We start from the raw sequence: 23,599 nt of genomic DNA on the forward strand, positions 1-23,599 counted from the left end.
CCAGTGAATTTGCCTCCACTGCCTTCTGTGGCAGAGAATTCCACAAATTCACAACTCTCTTGGTGAAAAAGTTTCTTCTCACCTCAGTTTTAAATGGCCTCCCCTTTATTCTTTGTATTGTTTATTTTTGCCACTTTAAAATATAAATCTCTGGCACGAAAATGTACAAGCAAATTAAAGTCATGACACTGCATAGAGCAAAGTTAGGCATTGACTACAGGACAACGAGGGCAATAGGAGCATGGTAGGATAAAGATGAATAATCCAGGGTGTGGAACAGAAGAGGTAGTACATTACAATGTGTGGTGCAATACAGGGAAGTGGTATGTCCTGTGGTATTGTACAGACATGGAGTGTAGATTGTGGAATGATATAGGAGTAAGGCACATTACGGTGGAGTACCAGTTATTGTATGAGCAGCACATGAATACAAATAAGCGTATTGTACGTATTATGGTACAATTCAGCGTATTTTGGGATTTTTTTTTTTGTTGAGATCTGGACATTGTTGCTAAGGTCAGCATTTATTGTCCATCTGTAATTTCTCTTGAGGGTGATGGTGAGCCACCTTCTTGAACCACTGCATTCCTTCTGGTAGACATGCTCCTGTTGACGAGGGAGTTTCAGGATTCAGACGCTGCAAAGATGAAAGATCAGTGAAATATTTCCAAATGAGGATAGTGGGTCTTGCAGGGGAATCTACAGGTGATTGTGCACTCATGAACCTGCTGCCCCGTCCTTCTCGGTAGAAGATGCCACAGGTTTGGGAGATGCTATTGGAGGAGTCTGGATGGGTTGTCTCAGTGCTTTTTGTGGATGACACAAATTGCAGCCGTGTGCATTGTCGATGTTTAGATGCGGTAGATGGGTCAGCAATCAAATGGGTTTTCTTGTCCTGAATGGTGCTGAGCTTGAAAGTCATTGGAATTCACACACATGACAGCAAGTGGAGAGTGTTCTGCCACACTCCTGGTGTGCCTTGTTGAGAGTGGGAAAGCCTTGGGGTGTCAGGAGATGACTAATTAACCGACCGACCGACCGGCCGACCGACCGGCCGACCGACCGGCCGACCGACCGACCGATAGAAAGAAATAACTGCAGATGCTGGTACAAATCGAAGGTATCACAAAATGCTGGAGTAACTCAGCGGGTCAGGCAGCATCTAGGAGAAAGGGAATGGGTGACGTTTCAGGTAGATGCTGAGTTACTCCAGCGTTTTGCGATACCTTCGAACTAACTAAGGAAGATAATTTATGAACTGCTGAAAATGGCTGGACACTGCCCTGAAGTGCATCGATGTCCTTGAGCTGCTTTGTTGATCTTCAACCTTCTTCCTTTGGAAAAAGAGGCCTGACTCCAACCAGTGGAACATTTTTGCTTTGATGCACACGGCACAATATCATATCATATCATATCATATATATACAGCACGTTACAATACGAGGATAGAGGATTCAACCTGTACTCTCTGGGAGTATATATTAGGTATGCAATAGTACAATGTGTGGTAGTGTAAAACAGTATCATGCCGGGAATAGAACCTTAGGGGATGGGTACAGTACAGGAATACAAGATAATCCCTGGTACAGCAGAGACTTTCAGTATTGTGCCCTGCAGGAACACAATGTTGTCTGAAACAGTACAGAGTATAATTTGGGGCAGCACATTATTGCTTTGCGAGATTTCAACTTAAAGGAAATATTGCTTGAAGAGTCAGAACTCTGTTCTAAATAGAACTGCTTTTTCTTGACCTCCAAATATAGACAATAGACAATAGACAATAGGTGCAGGAGTAGGCCATTCAGCCCTTCGAGCCAGCACCGCCATTCAATGCGATCATGGCTGATCACTCTCAATCAGTACCCCATTCCTGCCTTCTCCCCATACCCCCTCACTCCGCTATCCTTAAGAGCTCTATCCAGCTCTCTCTTGAAAGCATCCAACGAACTGGCCTCCACTGCCTTCTGAGGCAGAGAATTCCACACCTTCACCACTCTCTGACTGAAAAAGTTCTTCCTCATCTCCATTCTAAATGGCCTACCCCTTATTCTTAAACTGTGGCCCCTTGTTCTGGACTCCCCCAACATTGGGAACATGTTTCCTGCCTCTAATGTGTCAAATCCCCTAATTATCTTATATGTTTCAATAAGATCCCCCCTCATCCTTCTAAATTCCAGTGTATACAAGCCCAATCGCTCCAGCCTTTCAACATACGACAGTCCCGCCATTCCGGGAATTAACCTAGTGAACCTACGCTGCACGCCCTCCATAGCAAGAATATCCTTCCTCAAATTTGGAGACCAAAACTGCACACAGTACTCCAGGTGCGGTCTCACCAGGGCCCGGTACAACTGTAGAAGGACCTCTTTGCCCCTATACTCAACTCCTCTTGTTATGAAGGCCAACATTCCATTGGCTTTCTTCACTGCCTGCTGTACCTGCATGCTTCCTTTCATTGACTGATGCACTAGGACACCCAGATCTCGTTGAACTCCCCCTCCTCCTAACTTGACACCATTCAGATAATAATCTGCCTTTCTATTCTTACTTCCAAAGTGACTAACCTCACACTTATCGACATTAAACTGCATCTGCCATGTATCCGCCCACTCACACAACCTGTCCAAGTCACCCTGCAGCCTTATTGCATCTTCCTCACAATTCACACTACCCCCCAGCTTAGTATCATCTGCAAATTTGCTAATGGTACTTTTAATCCCTTCGTCTAAGTCTATGATTCTATGTGACCACAGTGTAATGTTTAGTATAGTACACGTGCTGAATGAGAATACAGAATGAGATATGAAACTACAGGCTTATAGGACAGCATATGGTACTGTACAGACTGGTATTGTACAGGACTGTGGCATTATACAGGGACTGCAATAAAGGATGTAATACTATATACAGGCAGGAGCATGGTACAGTATAAGTACAGTGATGAATAACACTGGCATTGTCCAGTACAGGAGGTGCAACAGAAGTCATGCTTAAATATCCTTTGCATGAACATTGGCCCATAAAACCTGAGGACTGTTTGTGGCTATGGCGCCCTGCACAGTGAGGTAACTGAACCAACTTGTTTCATGTTTTCATTTTCAGCACACCAGGCATCATGGAGAAGTCCTGCGGGATGGGATCGCCATCCGCGGTAACGTGACCTTGGCATTGGCATCCCTGAATGTCACCACGCTGGAGGAGGTGACACAGGTTAGCGCTGGGCTGGCGCAATGTGCGGTGAGGAAACAGCATCTTCTTTCCTTGTCTTCACCGCTCAGCTAGACCAATGCTGCAGGGTTAGGTCCGACTTCCAGAGATTCGGCACATTAGAAACTATTCATTTTGTTTTACTCATGCCCACAAGTAGTATAAGAAAATAACTGCAGATGCTAGTACAAATCGAAGGTATTTATTCACTAAATGCTGGAGTAACTCAGCAGGTCAGGCAGCATCTCTTGAGAGAAGGAATGGGTGACGTTTCGGGTCGAGACCCTTCTTCAGACTGATGTCAGGGGGGCGGGACAAAGGAAGGATATCATGCCCACAAGTAGTGTCCATCCAACATTCACAATCAATCCAACACACTCAGTCTCATGACCAGCTCATGGTCATTTGCACCCTCTCGTTCATTCAATTTTCAATTTAAATACTTTATTGGCATGATAAGATACATCATTATATTGCCAAAGTATAGAACATAACATACATATTTAAAATGCATGAATATAAAAACAAGTATACAATGCATGGGTCGATATGCCCCTGTACATATATATATATATATATATATATATATTCACGCAATACATTGCAGTTGTAAACAGTACAGCAAGGTAGCATGTTTAGCAGGTCGATATTAATTTCCTTAGTGTCAATTCTTTAATACCTCTCCTCTGTTGCTGCTCTGTCTTTTTCCAGTAGCCCTCCCCATCACTTGCTCTTTCTATCTCTACGTATCGTCCAAGATGTGTAGCACTTGTTCATGGGAGATGGAAGAGCATTTGTTAATTTCCCTCTCTAAACACTTCAGCATATATGATGGAGGTTTACACCCCACCTAGTATTGAATAACATCATCTAAAACCACTGCTCAGTCATGAGACATGTCATGCATTGAAAGGCAGCCTCATTTAGCAAATTAAACAATTCCATTATTAGTTATTAATCATTTTAGGATGCCTTGAGACCATAAAAGGTGAAATATAAATACAAATTATTTTCTTCTCACTGAAATATGCCAATGAGGCTAAAATAAATTGTTCCACTTCCTGACTGCAGAACCAACAATATATTTTTCATGACAACAGTGACTGCTTGCATTTATGTTACGTTTAAAAGGTGTAAAAATATCACAAGGCATCTCACAATAGTAGCAACGGGATGAGATTTGAAATCTGGTCACATCCTAGACATATAAACTAATGCCTGCCAAAGGAGAGCGTTTTTATAGCGTCATAGTGCTTGGAAATAGGCCCTTTGGCCCACCGTCTCCATGCCGACCATCAACCCTTTTACACTTAATCCTACTCTAATTCATTTTATTCTTACCACATTTCCATCAAATCTACACAGCTGTTACCACACACCAAAACATCAGCAATAATTTGTAGCCAATTGATCTACCAACCTAAGCTTCTTTGGGATGTGTGCATAATCCAGAGCTCCCACGTGGTCATAGGAAGAACGTGCAAACCACAAATGGGCAGCACCAGAGACGAGGATTGAACCCATGTCACGAGAGTGATCTGGAGTCAGTGGGACACTTGTGAGAGATGGTAGTGAGTAGGGCTGATGATCATCAAAATGTGACTGGAATCTGAAACGCTCTGATAAAGCTGTCAAAGCTCAACATGTAAATAAGAAAGAAAAGGGAGCCAAGTATTGATTCCTGGGCAGCTCAGACGAGACAATGTCAATGAGAAAAGAAGTCGGTGCAAGTGAGTCTGTGTTCCTAACTGGACAGAACATGAGGAATTCTCGGCTACTGGCTGAAGGAGAAGTATTGGAGAAAGTTGTGCTATCGTTCCTGCCAAAGGTCCAAACAGGTCAAAGAGGAGAGGGATGGCATTGCTCCCATCAAGCTAAAAATATGTCCCTTTTGACATCATTAGTGGACAAGGGTTGGAGAGGAAGAGGAGGGTGGAGATGGGCAGAAATCTGCAAGGACCAAGAAAGCAATAGTCAGTTTCTGAGGGTGGGCTGTGTTTCATCTTTGAATGAGCCACACGGAGATTGGAGCTATTAATGTGAAAGATCTATATTCGGCATGACCATCAGGTATTCAGGAGACCTGGTGGAATGCTCTTTTGTGGGAGAATGTCTCAGTAGAATCTTGAAAGTGTTTCATTGAACTCAAAATGCATAGAGGTTTTATACCCTTTAAGCACAAAGATAACAGCACATAAATAAAAAGTGCGATGTGAGACTCGAGGATGGGAGATGAGCGTATGAAGGGGGGGGAAACAAGCAGGGTGACTGAGGTGATGGGAGATAGTGGGAGAAATGTTCTTCCCACAATGTACTTGAAAACAAAATCATCGGTGTGCGAGTAGCCAAAGGTTTATCGTTTCATGAATTTATACGTTGTTTCTTACAGGCTTTTCCTGACGAATTTGTTCGGGGACAAGGGTTAGCCGAAAGTCTGAGGATGAGCAAACAAATGATTGACATCATTGGGAAAAAGGCAGGTCAAGGGTCAGCCACACCCACAGAAGCTGGAAGAAACATATTGAAAGTCCTAGGTACCCAGCACCTCTGTATGTCAATCTGTTACATATTTTGTCATGAATGACTTTTCCACATTGTCATTACATTAACACTTGGCAGCATTTTAGATTCGGAGTCACTCGTGTACAGATGTGGTGCACTGATCAAAGTGATTGTAAATCGTGTGGTTCAGAATAATTATAAAGAGGTTGTGGAGCTCCTAAGGTAAACTAGTCAATAGGCATGTTGGCCTTCATAATGAGAGGATTTCAGTATAGGAGTAAAGAGGTTCTTCTGCAGTTGACATATAATAAATAATAATAAATATAATTTATTTATTTTTTAATTCATCATATGTAGGTTGGCACAAGGTCAACGGTACAATGAAATGTATTTGATAAGACAACGGGTCACCTCAGCAGTAATATTCCAAGGATAAATAAGATTTTAAAAAATTAAAAAATTATAAAAGGACTGGACAAGGTAGATGCAGGAAAAATGTTCCCAATGTTGGGGGAGTCCAGAACCAGGGACCACAGTCTTAGAATAAAGGGGAGGCCATTTAAAACTGAGGTGAGAAGGAACTTTTTCACCCAGAGAGTTGTGAATTTGTGGAATTCTCTGCCACAGAGGGCAGTGGAGGCCATATCACTGGATGGATTTAGGAGAGAGTTAGATAGAGCTCTAGGGGCTAGTGGAATCAAGGGATATGGGGAGAAGGCAGGCATGGGGTATTGATTGGGGACGATCAGCCATGATCACAATGAATGGCGGTGCTGGCTCGAAGGGCCGAATGGCCTCCTCCTGCACCTATTTTCTATGTTTCTATGTTTCTAATAAGAGAATAATGAGAAGAATAAGATAAATTAGTTAAGAAGGGGAACCAATAAGGTGGCAAGGTGGTACAGCAGCAAAGTTGCTGCTTAAAGCGCCAGAGACGCGGGTCAGATCCTGCCTACAGGCGCTCTCTGTATGGAGTTTGTACCTTCTCCCCGTGACTGTGTGGGGTTTTTTCCGGGTGCTCCGGTTTCATCCCACACTCCAAAGACGGACGGGTTTGTTTGGTTAATTTGGCGTTGGTAAAAGTTGTAAATTGTCCCTCGTATGTAGGATGGTGCCAGTGTACGGGGATCACTGGTCGGCATGGACTCGGTGGGCCAAAGGACCAGTTTCCACGCTGTATCTGCAAACTAAACTAAAGAGAAGGGCCAGAATAAAACAAAAAACCCCAGATGCTGGAAATTTTAAATAAAAACAGAAAATGTTGGAAATACTCAGGAGGTCAGGCGGAAGAGAAACAAAGTTAACATTTTACGTCGAAGGCCTTTGTCAGAATGGGCCAATTTCAATGCGATAAGAACAAATTTGGGCTGGGAAACTATGATCAAAGACTGATTGGTCTCATGTTTCTGAATGCAGGTGCTGCAATGGCTGCGATAGGTTCCAGTCGGACCAATGGGAATGCTGCGGAGATTGGCTTGGCCACTCCAGCCTCCATCTTCAAGCTGACCAGCAGCCTCGCCCAGTCCCTCATGCGCTCCCGTGTCCTCAATGAGGAGCTCCTGTCGCTGTCTGTCTCGGAGATTGACGTGCAAGGGAAGAGAACAGACCCTTTCAACTTGCTGTGTGCCAGGCCTGGGGACCACTGCCACTTCCACGTCCCCCGGGCACTGTCCCGTCAGCTGTCGGAAAACCGCGAACTCGTCCAGGTCACCATGAGCCTCAGGGTTAACCCCTTCCTGACTGGCACCGCCAGCAATGGCAGCATCTCCACCCGCCTCGGATCCATGGAGTTCAGCAGCCCACAGGGGCTCCCCATCCCTGTCAGTGGCCTGTCCGCAGAGACCTCCATCCGCGTCACGTTGTCGGAGGCACAGCGCACGAGGCACAGCGCAGTGACGAGGACCCTTGGTCCCGGAGAGAACATAAGCATCACGATCCAGCCCGTGCACAGTAATCGTGCAGCCGGACTCCACGTCTGCCTGCAGTTCACCCTCTTAGGTGCGTGGTCATTGCAAGCATTGGAACTATTGTCAAAGATGTCTGCCGCCCTGGCCAAACACTGTGACTTCCCTTCCCATTTGCTAAACACTTTAACTCCCCTTCCCATTGTCAAACACTTTAACTCCTCTTCCCATTCCCACACTGACCGTTCTGTCGTGGGCCTCCTCCATTGTCAGAGTGAGACCAAACGCAAATTGGAGGAGCAGCATTTCATATTTCGCTTGGGCAGCTTACAACCCAGCGGTATGAATCTTGATTCCTCTAGCATCAAGTAACCCTCACTTTCCTTCTCTCTCTGTCCCTCTCTCACCCTGTTGAGTTCCACCTTCTGTATAACTCTTTATCACCTATCCCACAGCCAACAATGGGCCAGGGTCGTAAGTACCATCTATATCTCTCATTCCCCTCTCCCTTGACTCTCAGTCTGAAGAAGGGTCTTGACCTGAAATGTCACCTATTCCCTTTCTCCAGAGACGTTGCCTGACCCGCTGAGTTACTCCAGCACTCTGTGTCTGTCATGCCCTGGCTATCCCCATTTCTCCCCTCTACCTTCTGCCAGAAGACACAAAGGAGCTTGAAAGCTCAGATATCCAGACTTAGGAATAGCTTCCTCCCCTCTGCTATCCGACTCCTGAACTTATCAACTCTTTCACACCCCATTTTGGTGGTACTGCCACATTCTCGTACTCTTAATTCTACCTCGTTGGTTACCATCACAGTACGTTAATATTATCTTTGCACTACTTAGTTTTTGTAAAAGGACGTCCCTCGTACGCAGAGTCTTTTACTGAGTAGGTTTATTAATTGCACTACACACATTATGCCCTAGCTGTCCGTGGTCATCACTGGAACTAGAGAGCGAGCTGGAGGTGGGGAAGCTACAATTATACAAGAGACCATGGGGAGTGGTTAGTAGTGGTGAGGTCACTATGTTAAAGGAACATGCACTGATCTACAGTTTTGTTCTACAATCCTGCATCATTTTACCTTTTTGCACTCATCATTGTATTTATTGTATTTACTGTATATATACTGCTTACTCTATGATCTTCATGTGAACAAAGAATTTCATAGCCCCCTGGTGTACATGACAATGACCTGACCTGTAATCTGTAAAATGTATAACATGACAACACTGGTGCAGCTAGTTTGTAGTCACTGGACCTCAGTTCATGTTCAACAGAATGAATCAAGGACTGAGGGTGTTTGCCAGCTTGGATTGTGTTACTGGAGTCCAATGGGCTTAAGGGTGATCTAATTTAAATTGTCAGTTGTAGTACCTTACAGGAAGTCTAATGTTTTAGATTGCAATCATGGAGTGTTCACTCCATCTGTCTCCCTGACTGCTGAATCACATTCAAGTGGACTACTGAGAGTCTTAGGATCCAATATAGCCGTGATGATCATCCCACCTGATCAGGCAGGAATAGAGGGATAAGTGTTATGTACAGGCACACGGGATTAGTTAGTTTGGCATCATGGTTAGCGTTGACATGGTGGGCTAAAGGGTCTTTTTCAGTACTGTACTGTTCTACGTTCATCCCATATCCTCCACCATGCCTACCAATATCTACCTTTGTAAAATCACCAGTCTTTGGTTCTTCACAGATGAAACCTAGTGACTGTTTTAAAATTCCCCTGGCTTTCTTCCATCGTCAGCTCGGCTGCTCATCCAATCTTTTCTGGATCCTTGGTCCAAACTCTGTCATCTAACACCTTAATGCTTTCTCCCTCGTCAGCTCTCAAGTTCACTCTTAAAATTATCACCTTTTTTTAGCTTCCACAGCCATACCCATCCCTTATTTCATTCCCCCATCCAGCTTTCCACCCCACCCCCTCTCCCCCCTCTAGATCTCTCTCTCTAGATTCTCTCTCTCTCTTTCTCTCTATATCCCTCTCTAACTAGATCTATCTCTCTGTCTCTCTGTTTCTGTCTGTCTCTCTGTCTCTCTGTCTCTGTCTCTCTGTCTCTCTGTCTCTCTCTCTGTCTCTCTCTGTCTCTGTCTTTGTCTCTCTCTCTCTCTCTGTTTCTCTCTCTCTGTCTCTGTCTCTGTCTCTGTCTCTTTCTCTTTCTCTTTCTCTGTCTCTTTCTCTTTCTCTTTCTCTTTCTCTCTCTCTCTCTCTCTCTCTCTCTCTCTCTCTCTCTCTCTCTCTCTCTCTCTCTCTCTCTCTCTCTCTCTCTCTCTCTCTCTCTCTCTCTCTCTCTCTCTCTCTCTCTCTCTCTCTCTCTCTCTCTCTCTCTCTCTCTCTCTCTCTCTCTCTCTCTCTCTCTCTCGCTCTGTCTCGCTCTGTCTCTCTCTAGATCTCTGCTGCCAATCTGGATTTTCACACAACTCTGTTGGGAGTGGATGCTCCCTGGAAGTGTGGATAGAATCCAAAGTCAGTGTGAGTCAGCACCTTCAGGAGAGGCAAGGCGATAATGACAAAGACTGTTTCCATGGACATCCCAACTTGACCCAATTCCAGCTTCAGGTTTTCCATGGACAACTGGTCCTTGCTTCTTATGAAGCCCAACTCACAGTCTGACACCACTCCATAAATGCTCACAGTTAGCACAAGGCTAGATATCTCTCTAATATTTTGGAATCTCTCTTTCTCTAGAGCTTGGTGAAGCAGCGGACCCAGTTCCGTCCATACATGTCTATGTTCACAATGACACCCGGTTTAATGGGACCGCTGACAAAATAGAAGTTGCATTGCCTTCTGACACTGGCAGTCAGCGTGTTGAGCACACCATCTTCCTATCACCTGAGTGAGTACAGACCTGGCCTTAGACTAGTTTCCTGGTACCCGAGCCCACTAGATTACATAGTCAGGACCTGTTGCATGGCTACAAATATCTGTGGAATTCTCTGCCTCAGAAGGCAGTGGAGGCCAATTCTCTGAATGCATTCAAGAGAGAGCTAGGTAGAGCTTTTAAGGATAGCAGAGTCAGGGGGTATGGGGAGAAGGCAGGAACGGGGTACTGATTGAGAATGATCAGCCATGATCACATTGAATGGCGGTGCTGGCTCGAAGGGCCGAATGGCCTCCTCCTGCACCTATTGTCTATTGTCTATTGTCTACAAATGGCTGAAATAACAATGGAAAATGCTGTATCTGTGAACAAAGAACAGTACAGCACAGGAACAGGCCCATCAGCCCACAATGTGTGTGCCGAACAGATGCCAAGTTGAACTAATCTCCTGCCTGCTCATGATCTATCCCTCCATTCCTGCTTATCCACGTTCCTATCTAAAAGTCTCTTAAACACCACAATTGTATCTGCTTCTACCACCACTCCTGGCAGTGTGATCCAGTCACCCACCATTCTGTGCATTTAAAAAAATAACCTGCCCATCATATCTCCTTTAAACTTTCCCTCTCTGACCTTAAAGCCATGGCTTCTAGTTTTTGAAATTTCCCCCCTAGAGGAAGTGTCTGACAGTCTACTCTCTGCCTCACATAGTTGCACAGATTTCTATCAAGCCTCCTTTCAAACTCTGACTATCCAGAGAAAGCAATCCAAGATTGTCCAACCTCCTTATAGTTAATGCCCTCAAATTCAGGCAGGATCCTGGTATCCACTTCTGCACCCTCTCCAAAACGTCTACATTCTTCCTCTAATGGGGCGACCAGAACTGCACACAAATGCAACTTAACCAAAGTTTTCTAAAGCTGCAAAATGACTTCTTGACTCATTGCCCTGACTGATGAAGACAAACAGACTATATGCTTTCTTTACCATTCTGTTTACTTGTGTTCCCACATTCAGGGACCCTTCTTCGGACCCATCTGAAGAAGGGTTCTGACCCAAAACGTCACCTATCCACGTTCTCCAGTGATGCTGCCTGACCTGCTGAGTTACTCCAGCACTAGAAAGCAGTCATAATGATGCTGGCAGAGATATTTAAATCTTGATTCCAATTAAGCAGAGAAATCCCTTCATTTTGCACTATAAGAATCAGCCTGTGTGATGGGTGCCGTGAGGGCTTAATCCAGCTTTGCAAGTTCTCAAAGCAAGCCATTTCCGGAGACCATGCTGACCATTGTGATGGTAAATGAGATGAGGTTGGCATGTACTTGATGGCTGGCTAAAGGACTTGGATCTTTGCTGCGTAACCCTGATGCTATCATGCTTTGCTGTCCGGAAGAGCTATGCAGTTATGTTCTATGAGTGACGAGGTACTTGAGTAACAGGAGCACTTTCATCGGGAGGCCACCCTGGCCAAAGTGCCTGAGCCACCAAATATGCTTCTCGAGTTCTCTCTGCTCTGTGCTGGGACCCTTTTATTGATTTGCTGCCTTCTGTATGTTACAGGGTGTACGACACCACCAGCGAGGGGCTCGGGGTCACCATCTCCAGCCACTTCTCCTCCGCTCCGGTAGCAGTTTCTGTCGTTGTGTACACCTCGCTGTGCCAGTACTTTGACCTCCAGAGCCTGCGGTGGAGGACAGACGGCATCTTCCCCACACGCTGGACCAGGCCGGAGGAAGCAGTGTGCCTCACTCACCACCTCACTGTCTTTGGAGCAAGCCTCTTTGTCTATCCAGACGCCGTGCAGTTTCTGCCTCCTGTACGATTGTGGTTCAGAGCGGTGATCTTTTAACATCAAAACTCTAAGCTTCTCTCGCTATAATACAACTGCCCCATAATGAGTTCTCCTTGTAAAGAGGATGCCCTGTAAATTATACCATCCGTAATGTATCCTCCCTGCAATACATCTTTTCAACATCACTCCTCCATATAAATTATTCTCTCTTTACCTCCTTATAAGCTATTCTCTATGTAATGCCTCCTACAAGTAATGCGTTCTAATTTCCATGCCATCCATCTTTATGTATCCATCACCTTCTTCATCCCCAATTAGAGATCCCTTCTCTCAATGTCACTTACTGTTTACATGCCCATTGAGGACTTTGGGATTAACTTTCATAATCATTGACATTCTCGTGCCATCCTCGCACTTTGCTTGTCTTGTTCACCTTCCTTCTCAGCTCACTCTCTTCAGCCTGATTCACACTGTAGTTGAACCCCAGCAAGACAAAAGTCTTCCTTTTGCATTTCATCATTTTCAGTACCTCTGTCGTTATCCAAAGAAATGAAAGTTTTGATTCCTTTTCCCATGGCCGGTGTCCTCGACGCTGCTGACGCATTTGTTCTTTAAAAGTTGTCTGATGTTCCATTACCCATTTATTCCACTTAGTCTTGACCAAATCCCATATCATATTTAATAATTACCCTCCTCCAATTCAGGAGTTCAACTTTAGATTTCTCCTCGAACCTGCTTCATTATTTAGCTCAACTCTGTGGTCTGATGACTGTTGCTTCTTAAGTTTTCTCTCACTGACACCTGGTCCATTTGGGCCTCTTCATTCCCCAGAAACCAGATCCAACGTGATCTCTATTCTCCTTGAGTTAGAAGCAAGCCGATAAAGGAAGTTCTCCAGAACACTTTTCAAAATGTTCTCCCAATTTTTACCTTTTACTCTTACTTTGTTTCGATCAGTATTGAGCTCATTGAAATGCTGTAACATCGCCACTTTACATTTCTTTCACAACTCTCCTTGCCAGATGCTCCTCCATCATTCACGCACTGTGGAATGCCCCCAGTCTTGTGATTCCTGCTTCTTAATCCTAACCTTCTGGATTTAAGCATCGACCTTCAAGAATATTCACTCCCTTCAGGTCTATAACATCTTTAATCAGTCCTGCCATTTCACTTCATTTCTCTTCTTCCTTATCTTTTCTGAGCATCTGTATCCTGTACTTTTTAAAGTCATGATTTAGTTATAATTTCTGCTTTATGATCCCATGCAGAAATATGAATTGTAGCTCTCCAACTTTATTCACCATATTTTGTGTATTTCCAGACCTCATACGAACCGGTTATTGCATTTGGCATAGTCTGTTTTAGTCTGTTCTCATTCTTAGTACTGCTCTCACTTCTTAGTACAATCTAACACTCCTACTTCTTATAGACAATAGACAATAGACAATACGTGCAGGAGTAGGCCATTCAGCCCTTCGAGCCAGCACCGCCATTCAATGCGATCATGGCTGATCACTCTCAATCAGTACCCCGTTCCTGCCTTCTCCCCATACCCCCTCACTCCGCTATCCTTAAGAGCTCTATCCAGCTCTCTCTTGAAAGCATCCAACGAACTGGCCTCCACTGCCTTCTGAGGCAGAGAATTCCACACCTTCACCACTCTCTGACTGAAAAAGTTCTTCTTCATCTCCGTTCTAAATGGCCTACCCCTTATTCTTAAACTGTGGCCCCTTGTTCTGGACTCCCCCAACATTGGGAACATGTTTCCTGCCTCTAATGTGTCCAATCCCCTAATTATCTTATATGTTTCAATAAGATCCCCCCTCATCCTTCTAAATTCCAGTGTATACAAGCCTAATTGCTCCAGCCTTTCCACATACGACAGTCCCGCCATTCCGGGAATTAACCTAGTGAACCTACGCTGCACGCCCTCAATAGCAAGAATATCCTTCCTCAAATTTGGAGACCAAAACTGCACACAGTACTCCAGGTGCGGTCTCACCAGGGCCCGGTACAACTGTAGAAGGACCTCTTTGCTCCTATACTCAACTCCTCTTGTTATGAAGGCCAACATTCCATTGGCTTTCTTCACTGCCTGCTGTACCTGCATGCTTCCTCTTAGTGCATCTTATTTTTTTGTCACATTATGGTGTCACATGTCCTGCTATTAGTTTAGTTTAAACTCTTTCAATATAGTTTATCCAGCTACTTCCCTGGGGAAAATTGGGTTGAGGGGGGGGGCGCAAGTATTTTTATTTGCACAGGTTGTCCATTTACTGTCTACCGTCTAGCCCCAGAGTGCAGGTGGTTGGTCGACAAAATTTGGTTGATACGATCAGCATAGGCTGAAGTATCTGCCTTTCTGTTCTCATTGTTGGAAACCTGCTGATAATGCGCGTGCAATCGTAGGGACCCTCTGACCGTCTCTGCCTAGCTTCAGCGCCTCCTGTGTGACTCAGCGGTGATTCCTTCGCAGGTGAACAGTCCAGTGCGGAACGCGATAGTGGCAATCACCTGCGCCTTGGTCTTTGCTCTTTACATCATGGTGGCCCTCATTGCCCACAAGCTGGACTACATTGATATCAACCGTGTCGGTATCATCCCTCTCTGTGGGCAGCAAGGTCGCTACAAGCATGAAGTGATGGTGAAAACTGGCTGGTACAGGAACTCGGGTAAGAGCACCTCATATTTAGCTTGGGCAGATTACAACCCAACGTTGATTTCTAGTTTCTGTAAATTGTGCAGGATAGAACTAATGTACAGGTGATCGTTGACCAGCATGGACTCAGTGGGAAGAAGGGTCTGTTTCCACGCTGTATCTCTAAACTAAACTAAACTAAACTAAAGTAAACAAGATCTCCTGGCACTACTTCTAAGAGCAGAATGGTTCCTCCTGGTGTGTTGGCCAGTATCTAGCCCCCAATGTGCTGGCTCGAAGGGCCGAATGGCCTCCTCCTGCACCTATTGTCTATTATCAACAACACTGAATTCTCTGGTCAATATCATATTGTTATTGGGAGGGGAGTTGCTGTTTGTGACAATCCTGCTTCCTGCATTTACTTTGGAACTTCCCAAAGTCCAATGTGAAAGTTCTTCCTTTCCTACAGGTACCACGGCTCACGTGGGCATCAGTCTGTACGGATTGAACAAGAGTGGGTCTCGCCACCTGGACAAAGAAGGTGCATTCCAAAGGAACGGCCTGGATGTTTTCCAGGTGGAGATGGATGCCAACCTGGGCGAGATCTGGAAAATCCGAATCTGGCACGACAACACAGGTGGATGTGAAGAGGCAAACTGGCACGAGGCAGCATCGCAGTGACGCCTGTTTTGGACATGTTTTTTTCAGCACCTAACTTCTGAACTTCACAGTCAAAATTGTGTAGAAAGGAACGGTGGCGCAGCGGTAGAGTTGCTGCCTTACAGCAAATGTAGCGCCGGAGACCCGGGTTCAATCCCAACTGCGGGTGCTGTCTGTACGGAGTTTGTAGGTTCTCCCCGTGTCCTGCGTGGGTTTTCTCCGAGATCTTCGTTTTCCTCCCACACTCCAAAGACGTACAGGTTTGTAGGTTAATTGGCTTGGTAAATGAAAAAATTGTCCCTAGTGTGTGTAGGATAGTGTTTAAATGCGGGGATCGTTGGTCGGCGCGGACCCGATGGGCCGAAGGGCCTGTTTCCGCGCTGTATCTCTAAGCTAAACTAAACTAAGCCTACGTGGGTTTTCCAAGGGATCTCCGATTGCCTTCCACACTCCAAAGGTTTGTAGGTTAATTGGCTTATTAAAATAGTAAATTGTTCCTAGTGTGTGTAGTGTTGGTGTGCAGGGATTGCTGATCGGCGCGGACTCGGTGGGCCGAAGGGCCTGTTTCCGCGCTGTATCTCTAAACTAAACTAAGATGCTGGTGAAGACCAAAGATAGACACAGTGCTGGAGTAACTCAGTGGGTTAGGCAGCATCTCACATCTCATGGGATTGGCTCCATGCTGTTCCATTGTACATAGCTTCATGAGGGCAAGTCTGTGGATTGGCAAATCAGAAATGAAGAGCTGTGGCATGAGAATATTTAGTTTGATGAGCTTCACACCAAATGTTTGACCGTTTTTTCGATGCTATTTAACATGTGTATTTGTCATTTTCTGTTTGTTAACTTTGTTTTAAATCTATCCTCTTTTGGTGAAGTGTATATCAAGCCTCGTGATTTTGGAGCACTGCAGTTCTGAGCAGTGGATATTAGCAGTCAGTGAGCCTCTTAGTATGTTCATGCAAGTCATGGACTCAAAGAGGCATTGAGGCATTCAGACAATACATGAACATTCAGGGAATGGGGGCAATATGGATCATGTGCAGGCAGATGGAGTTAGTTTAAATTGATATCATGGTCGGCACAAACATTGTGGGCCGAAGGGCCTCTCCTGTTCCATGTTCTTTGTTCAAACAAAGCCCTTCAGCCTATGAAGTCCATGTTGACTATCGGCCATACATTTACACTAGTCATATACCAAGCCCATTTTATTCTCATTCCCCTCAACTCCCCCCACTGACCTGAATAGTGGGAACAATTTCCTGCAGCCAACAAAACTTCCTTTGGGATGTGGGATGAAACCGGAGCACCTGAGGTATCCCAGGAAATCACAGGGAGAATGTACCATCTCCACACAGATCACACAGATCACACTGGAAGTCAGGATTGAACCCGAGTTGTTGGAGCTGTGAGGTGTTCGATTATCACAAGCTAAGGTGAATGTACTGCAGTGTTTAAGATCAATGTGGATTTTTTAGCAAGGAGAGAAAGTGGTTATGAATGAGAGTTATTGTATTGTTTCGGTTTATTATGGTCACGTATACCAGATATGACATTCCTGAAACCAAAACTTTATTTTTGCATGCTGTTCAGAATCATCATGCCATGTATGAGCATAATCAAACCATACATCAGTGCAAAAAGAAAATGGAAACAGAGTTCAGCACAAAATGTTGGAAAAAAAAATGCAGATGCAGGTTTAAATCGAAGGTAGACACAAAATGCTGGAGTAACTCAGCAGGTAAGGCAGCATCTCAGGAGAGATGGAATGGGTGACGTTTCGGGTCGAGACCCTTCTTCAGACTGATGTCAGGGGAGGGGGCGGGACAAAGATAGGATGTAGTCGGAGACAGGAAGTCTAGTAGGAGAACTGGGAAGGGGAGGGGATAGAGAGGGGAGCAGGGACTACCTGAAGTGGGAGAAGTCAATGTTCTTGCCGCTGGGGTGTAAACTGCCCAAACGAAATATGAAGTGCTGTTCCTCCAATTTGCACTGGGCCTCAATGGAGGAGGCCCAGGACAGAAAGGTCAGATTGGGAATGGGAGGGGGAGTTGAAGTGCTGAGCCACCGGGAGATCAGGTTGGCTGAGAAAAGTGTGACAGCGACAAAGAAAGTGCAGATTAAAAAAGTGTGAGGAGGTGGAATGGAAGATTGGGGATTCATCCTTAGGTTATGAAATATCCATTTAAGTCTGATACCAGGAGAAAGAAGCTGTTCTTGAATCTGGTGCTTCATGGTTTCAAGATTTTATCTTCTGCCCAAAGGGAGGGGGGAAAAGTGTAAAAGGTCCTTGAATATACACTCCCAAGGCAGTGTGAAGCGTCGATGGATTTGAAAGGGAGAGGCTGGCTTGTGTGTGTCGAGATACAGACGTTGCCTATCCTGACACAATCAGCGCATATATCGCTTGCAAGTATTCCAGTATTTGCTAGTAACTGGTCAATCAAACTTTTATTGTCACATTTACCAAGGTACAGTGAAATTATTTTTTGCGTACAGTTCAGTTACTGTATTACTATACATAAGCACATCTTATATATAGTACAAGTATGTAGTACAAGTCATCAGGTTTCGGTGCCCTTTTCAAGCCCCAGATGTTATAAATGCCGAGTTCTTAGCCTGGCCCTGAAGGGCCGTGGTCCTGGCAGCGTTGCTGGGTCGGCCTGGCTAAGTGTAGCCGTTGGTGTCCTGCACCGTGCACAGTGTGCTCTGTGCCGCTGCAGGTCATGTCCGGTCCTAACACTCAGCCGAGCCCCAGGCTGCTGCAGGGCATCCAGCGGCCCACTCCACTGTCAAGGTGCACGGGCTCTTTGTTCCTTGTGCCCGCCGCCGCCATCTTGGATCTCTTCACCCTCCGCTTCACCCCTCGGGGACGGGCAGGGCTTGGTGGCTTGCCTCTGGGGGACGGGCAGGGCTTGGCAGCTTGCCTCTGGGGGAAGGGCAGGGCTTGGCGGCTTGCCTCTGGGGGACGGGCAGGGCTTGGCAGCTTGCCTCTGGGGGAAGGGCAGGGCTTGGCGGCTTGCCTCTGGGGGACGGGCAGGGCTTGGCGGCTTGCCTCTGGGGAAGGGGCAGGGCTTGGTGGCTTGCCTCTGGGGGACGGGCAGGGCTTGGCGGCTTGCCAGGCGAGCCAGGCCTGCTGCCGGGGGATACATGCAGCTTTATGGTCCACAGCGGCTGGACTATAAGATGTATTTGTATTCACTTGTACTGAATATGAGATGTGCTTCTGTATAGTAATACAGTAACTGAACTGTATGCAAACCATTACATTGCAGGTGGAATGGTTCACTCACGGCAGTAGAACACCAGCAACTCGAGAGCTACTTATCAACCATTTTTAAATTTCCATGGAGTTTTCTTGCGTGATGAGTTGATTTGATTCCTCATTTTAACATTGGTGTTCTGTGCAGGCTTAGACCCTTCGTGGTATCTGGAGCACGTGGCAGTCTGGGACAAGCAGACGGACAATTTATACTACTTCCTAGCTCAGGACTGGCTCTCTGTGGAGAATGAGAAGAATGAAGGGATGGTGGAGAAGGATGTGTTGGCCGCATGTAAGTCCATCTGGAATTTATTTAGTCAGAGGGTGGTGAATCTGTGGAATTCATTGCCACGGACGGCTGTGGAGGCCAAGTCAACAGATATTTATAAGGCCGTGATTGACAGATTCTTAGTAAAGGTGTGAGGGGTTATGGGGTTGAGAGGAAAAGATAGATCAGCCACGATTGAATGGCGGAGTAGACTTGATGGGCCGAATGGTCTAATTCTGCTCCTAGAATGTATGAACTTATGAAGCTGAGAGTTTAGCCCCTGAACAAATAGAAGCATAAACCTTGGGCAGATATTATTGTGCAGTGCAGAGAGACTGAGATACGGCTTGAGGTATCACTTTTTGAGAAGATGCAAAACTGATGTCGCTTCTGTTCCGTCACTCAAAGATAACATGATACAATTTGCAGAAGAGAAAGGTTCTCCCTGAGGCCTTGGACAATGTTTATTCCTTGCACACTCTCAACCACTGCAGATTCAATGAACAAGTATTTCCTCAGGAATCAATAACCAGAGGCCATTATTAGAGGTTTAGGGTGAGAGGGGAAAGATTTAATAGTAACCTGAATGGCAACTTTCTCCCCACAGAATGTAGTAAGTACATGGAACAAGCTGGCATAGAAAGTAGTTGAGTCAGGTAGCATAACAACATTTAAAAGATGTTTGGACAGAAACATGGATAGGAATGGTTTTGAAGGATATCGGTCAAATGTGGGTATATGGGACTAGCGTAGATGGGCATCTCTGTTGGTGTGGACGAGCTGGGCCAAAGGGCCTGCTTCCATGCTCTGAGACTCTATGGTTGTTTGTGGGACTCTACTGTGCGCTAACTGAGTGGCTGCTTTGACTGGGAAATGTGCTTTAGCAGGAGTTCACTGGCAGAAGGGGAATGGGTGATGCTGGCTCACGCCACCTTGTCCTTTGGTCACCAGGCCCGCAGGAGCTGCGCCGTTTCTCCCGCATCTTTACTTCACAGTTGAAGCGTGGGGCGTCCGAGAAGCACATCTGGCTCTCGGTCTGGGATCGTCTGCCGCGGAGCCACTTCACTCGAGTCCAGAGAGTCACTTGCTGCACCCTCCTCATATACTTGTTCTTTACCGTGGGAGCATTGTGGTACGGAGCGGTCGGAATCAAAAACAGAAGGTCTGTACCCCGACATTCCCAGTTGCAAACCCCTTCAGCCTGTTCTTGTCTGAGCCAATAACTCCAGATGCCGGTCAAGGGGGTCTGGGTTAGGGGATCAGTGTCCTGTGACTTGTGCTATGTAGATGGATGTTTAATTATGCACTGACCCCTCCCCAGTGCCAAGGCCGGGATTTTTACCCTGCCGAATGCAACAGGGTAGCAGACAAAATCAACGCCTGCAGAAATCCCGTGCCCCGTCCTCCAACAATGGGAAACAAGAATTCTTGTTGTGCTAAAGTTGAGAACCTGCTTAACAAACGTTTTCTTGTGAACAGCCTCCCTGTGGCATACCTGACCACTGTCACGGGTGAGACGGTGGCAGTTGGCATTGTTCTGGCTGGTGTTGTGTTCCCCATCCACCTCCTCTTCACGTTCCTCTTCAGAAGAACCCGTAGCAAGGTAAGGTTGGCATCACTGCCGTGTGAGGGCATGGGGGAGCAGTTTATTCCTGTAGATACCGGTGTTACTTTTATGTAATATTTATCCCATCGCAAACTTTCCTTGCTTTTTGTTTCTTATTCTCCTTATTCCTCAGAAGTTAGGGCCCACGAGGCTGGGTTTAACACCCTTTCCTTAATGTTGGGATTATGACTTGTCATTTGAATTGTTCATATTCTAAGATATCAGGTTTGGTCTCACTCAAGAAATGAACTTGTTGATTTCCAATCAGCTGAGACAGTTGGAGTTGGCAGGCTGATCAGCGGTTGTTGATGTTAGAATTGAACTCTATTCTATTCCGCTGTTCCCAGTAGTAACAGTAATGGGTTCCAAGGAGTAAAGACCAGTTCGGCCATCATGACTTTGAATCCTGCAGCCAGCATGCCCAGGACAGAGTTGGAAGTTGGCACATCACGGTCAGTAATGCCCAGTCGCACAATCTTGGTTCCCTTTTTGGCTGCAACTGGAAGAGAACCTGGACACATCCAGGCTCAGCAGCATCTGGGTGTTACGCGGTACCTGGGCAGTGCACAATGTGTTGAGGCTTACTCCAATCCTAAAGTGGCTTCTTTCTGCATATGGCCAGAACCATGGGCCATCCTTGGTCAAGCAATGACCAGACATGCTAAGAGGTCACAGCAACCAAGAAGGTGTTTTCGGTCAGGGAGGAGGACTCAAACAGGATTCTAACTGGACTGGAATCCTTACATTAATTATTCAGCAAGTATAATGTCCCCTTCACTTCCCCGCTCCTGTGGCGCTCCAGCAATACCCTGAATGCAAAATCTATCAGCCTGCTGCTCACAGTAACCCGACCCAGCTATTGAGGACTGTCGCCACCCATTGGTGACTTTGTCACTCTATCGCAGGTCACTGTGGATAACCCAGAACCGTCCACCAAAGAGACCCAGTCTGTGGAAATGGATGTGTACCTCGACCCATCTGAGCTTGGCAGCTCCTCTTTCCTCTCCATCCCCAGAGGCCTGGATTCCCTTGCAGATGAAAGCTCGGAGAGTTGTGTAAGTGTAAAGGGAATTGTGTAAGTATAAAGCAGTTTGGGGTAAGCAGGTCAGTCAAGAGAATGAACTCCTTCAAGATTCAAACACTGTCAAAATGCTGTCGCTGTGACGTTGTCAGGAAACAAGCAACCAATTCATGCACGATAAGGGCCTGCAAACAACAACAAATCTATTTTAATTAAGACATTTAAAGGATAAACATTGACCAAGGCATTCGGGAACACATTCCTGCTTCAAATAATTGAGGAGATTGGATGATTTAGTTTAGTTTAGTTTAGCGATACAGTACGGGAACAGGCCCTTGGGCCCAACGAGTCCATGCCGATCAGTGATCCCTGCACACTGACACTATCTTACACACACTATGGACAATTTATATTTTTACCAATCCAAATAGCCTATAGATCTGTACGTCTTTGGAGTGAGGGAGGAAACCGAAGTTCCCAGAGAAAACCCACACAGGTCATGGGGAGAATGTACCAACTCAGTACAGACAGCATCCGTAGTCAGGATCGAACCTGGGTCTGTGGCGCTGTAAGGCAGCGACTCTAACGCTGGCCCACGGTGCCGCCCACTTTACATAAGGAATAGCAGGTGTCCAGCAATGGGTTACAAGCCATAATTTAATTGAAGGTTTAGGTAATTTACAGATGGAATAATAGATACTCAGAAATTAATTACAGACTGGAATCCAATCAATGGGTTTGGGTGTTACACAAAAGAAACCATAGATATTTTGATATCTTCAGTCTGAAGAAGGGTCTCGACCCGAAACGTCACCCATTCCTTCCCTCCTGAGATGCTGCCTAACCTGCTGAGTTACTCCAGCATTTTGTGAATAGATATTTTGCAGTGGTTTTGTTAATGAGTAAAACGTCAAGAATCTTTCATTGTCATGGGTACTAGGACTGGAACAATATATATTTTTATTTGCTACTGCTTTACAGGCACAATAAATGCAACAATACAACAAATAAATATACGATAAATTATCTATCATGCTGGGTAATAAACTGATGAATCCCTGCTCTGGTGCAGCAGGTTGTATCAAACACCTGCAGTGTGTGTGAAATCTTGTTTATTCCCTGATGAGGCTCAATGACTTTGTTCCTTTGTATCCGGGCAGGAATCCCTCGGGAGTAAACAGATGGAACCTGACTTTGGATTTGCTCCGCAGCTGGTCAGTGAAAGGTGCAGACACGTTTCTTTCTTCAACAATGACCTTGTATTTCCTCCGCATGCTGACAAAATAGATAAAGGAAAGACAGGTCTAGGTTTGGATCCTGTTCTGAACTAGGCAGGACTTGAGGATATCACTCTTTAGCCCGAGTCCCTGGGCGATGGAAGGGCAGTTGGTAGTCCTTGCATCGGATGGCTAATGAGTGAATGCTGAATTTGTACCTCCATGTATTGGTTGAGGATGTTGCGATGGCATTGATGGGCAAGTGGCTGTTTCACACTGTGGTCCTGACCTCAGACACAAGTGAGATGTTCAAAAGATCAGAAGTGATAGGAGTAGAATTAGGCCATTCGGCCCATCAAGTCTACTCCGCCATTCAATCCTAGCTGATATGTTTCTCCCTCCTAACCCAATTCTCCTGCCTTCTCCCCATAACCTCTGAAACATGTTCAAAGGTGTTGCACCCAATCTGAGTCTGCAGCAGAATAGGACAATTGAGAGTAGAAACAAAGCACTGCAGATGCTGATTTATACCAAAGATAGACACAAAGCCTGGAGTACCTCAGCGGGTCAGGCAGCATCTCTGGTGAAAAAGGATGGGTGGCATTTTGGTTCAGGACCCTTCTTCAGTCAATTGAGGTTGGCCAATAAATGTTGGCTCATCAACCATGACCGGATCCCATAAAAT

At 45.7% G+C, this 23,599-nt stretch overlaps 1 protein-coding gene across 1 annotated transcript in view; it reads left to right on the plus strand.

Moving 5' to 3' along the window:
• Window positions 1–23,599, plus strand: part of pkd1b (polycystic kidney disease 1b) — a 94,842-nt gene that overhangs the window by 35,052 nt on the left and 36,191 nt on the right. Inside the window, exons 17-28 of the mRNA XM_078401257.1 lie at window positions 3,103–3,237; window positions 5,597–5,741; window positions 7,126–7,707; window positions 10,312–10,462; window positions 12,011–12,266; window positions 14,719–14,914; window positions 15,350–15,517; window positions 18,951–19,094; window positions 20,022–20,232; window positions 20,550–20,673; window positions 21,582–21,731; window positions 22,858–22,922. Coding sequence (XP_078257383.1) covers window positions 3,103–3,237; window positions 5,597–5,741; window positions 7,126–7,707; window positions 10,312–10,462; window positions 12,011–12,266; window positions 14,719–14,914; window positions 15,350–15,517; window positions 18,951–19,094; window positions 20,022–20,232; window positions 20,550–20,673; window positions 21,582–21,731; window positions 22,858–22,922 — 2,327 coding nt within the window. The remainder of the gene's footprint in view (window positions 1–3,102; window positions 3,238–5,596; window positions 5,742–7,125; window positions 7,708–10,311; window positions 10,463–12,010; window positions 12,267–14,718; window positions 14,915–15,349; window positions 15,518–18,950; window positions 19,095–20,021; window positions 20,233–20,549; window positions 20,674–21,581; window positions 21,732–22,857; window positions 22,923–23,599) is intronic.

Source organism: Rhinoraja longicauda, chromosome 6 (genome assembly GCF_053455715.1).
Source record: "Rhinoraja longicauda isolate Sanriku21f chromosome 6, sRhiLon1.1, whole genome shotgun sequence".
In the NCBI taxonomy this organism is placed as follows: Eukaryota; Metazoa; Chordata; class Chondrichthyes; order Rajiformes; family Arhynchobatidae; genus Rhinoraja; species Rhinoraja longicauda.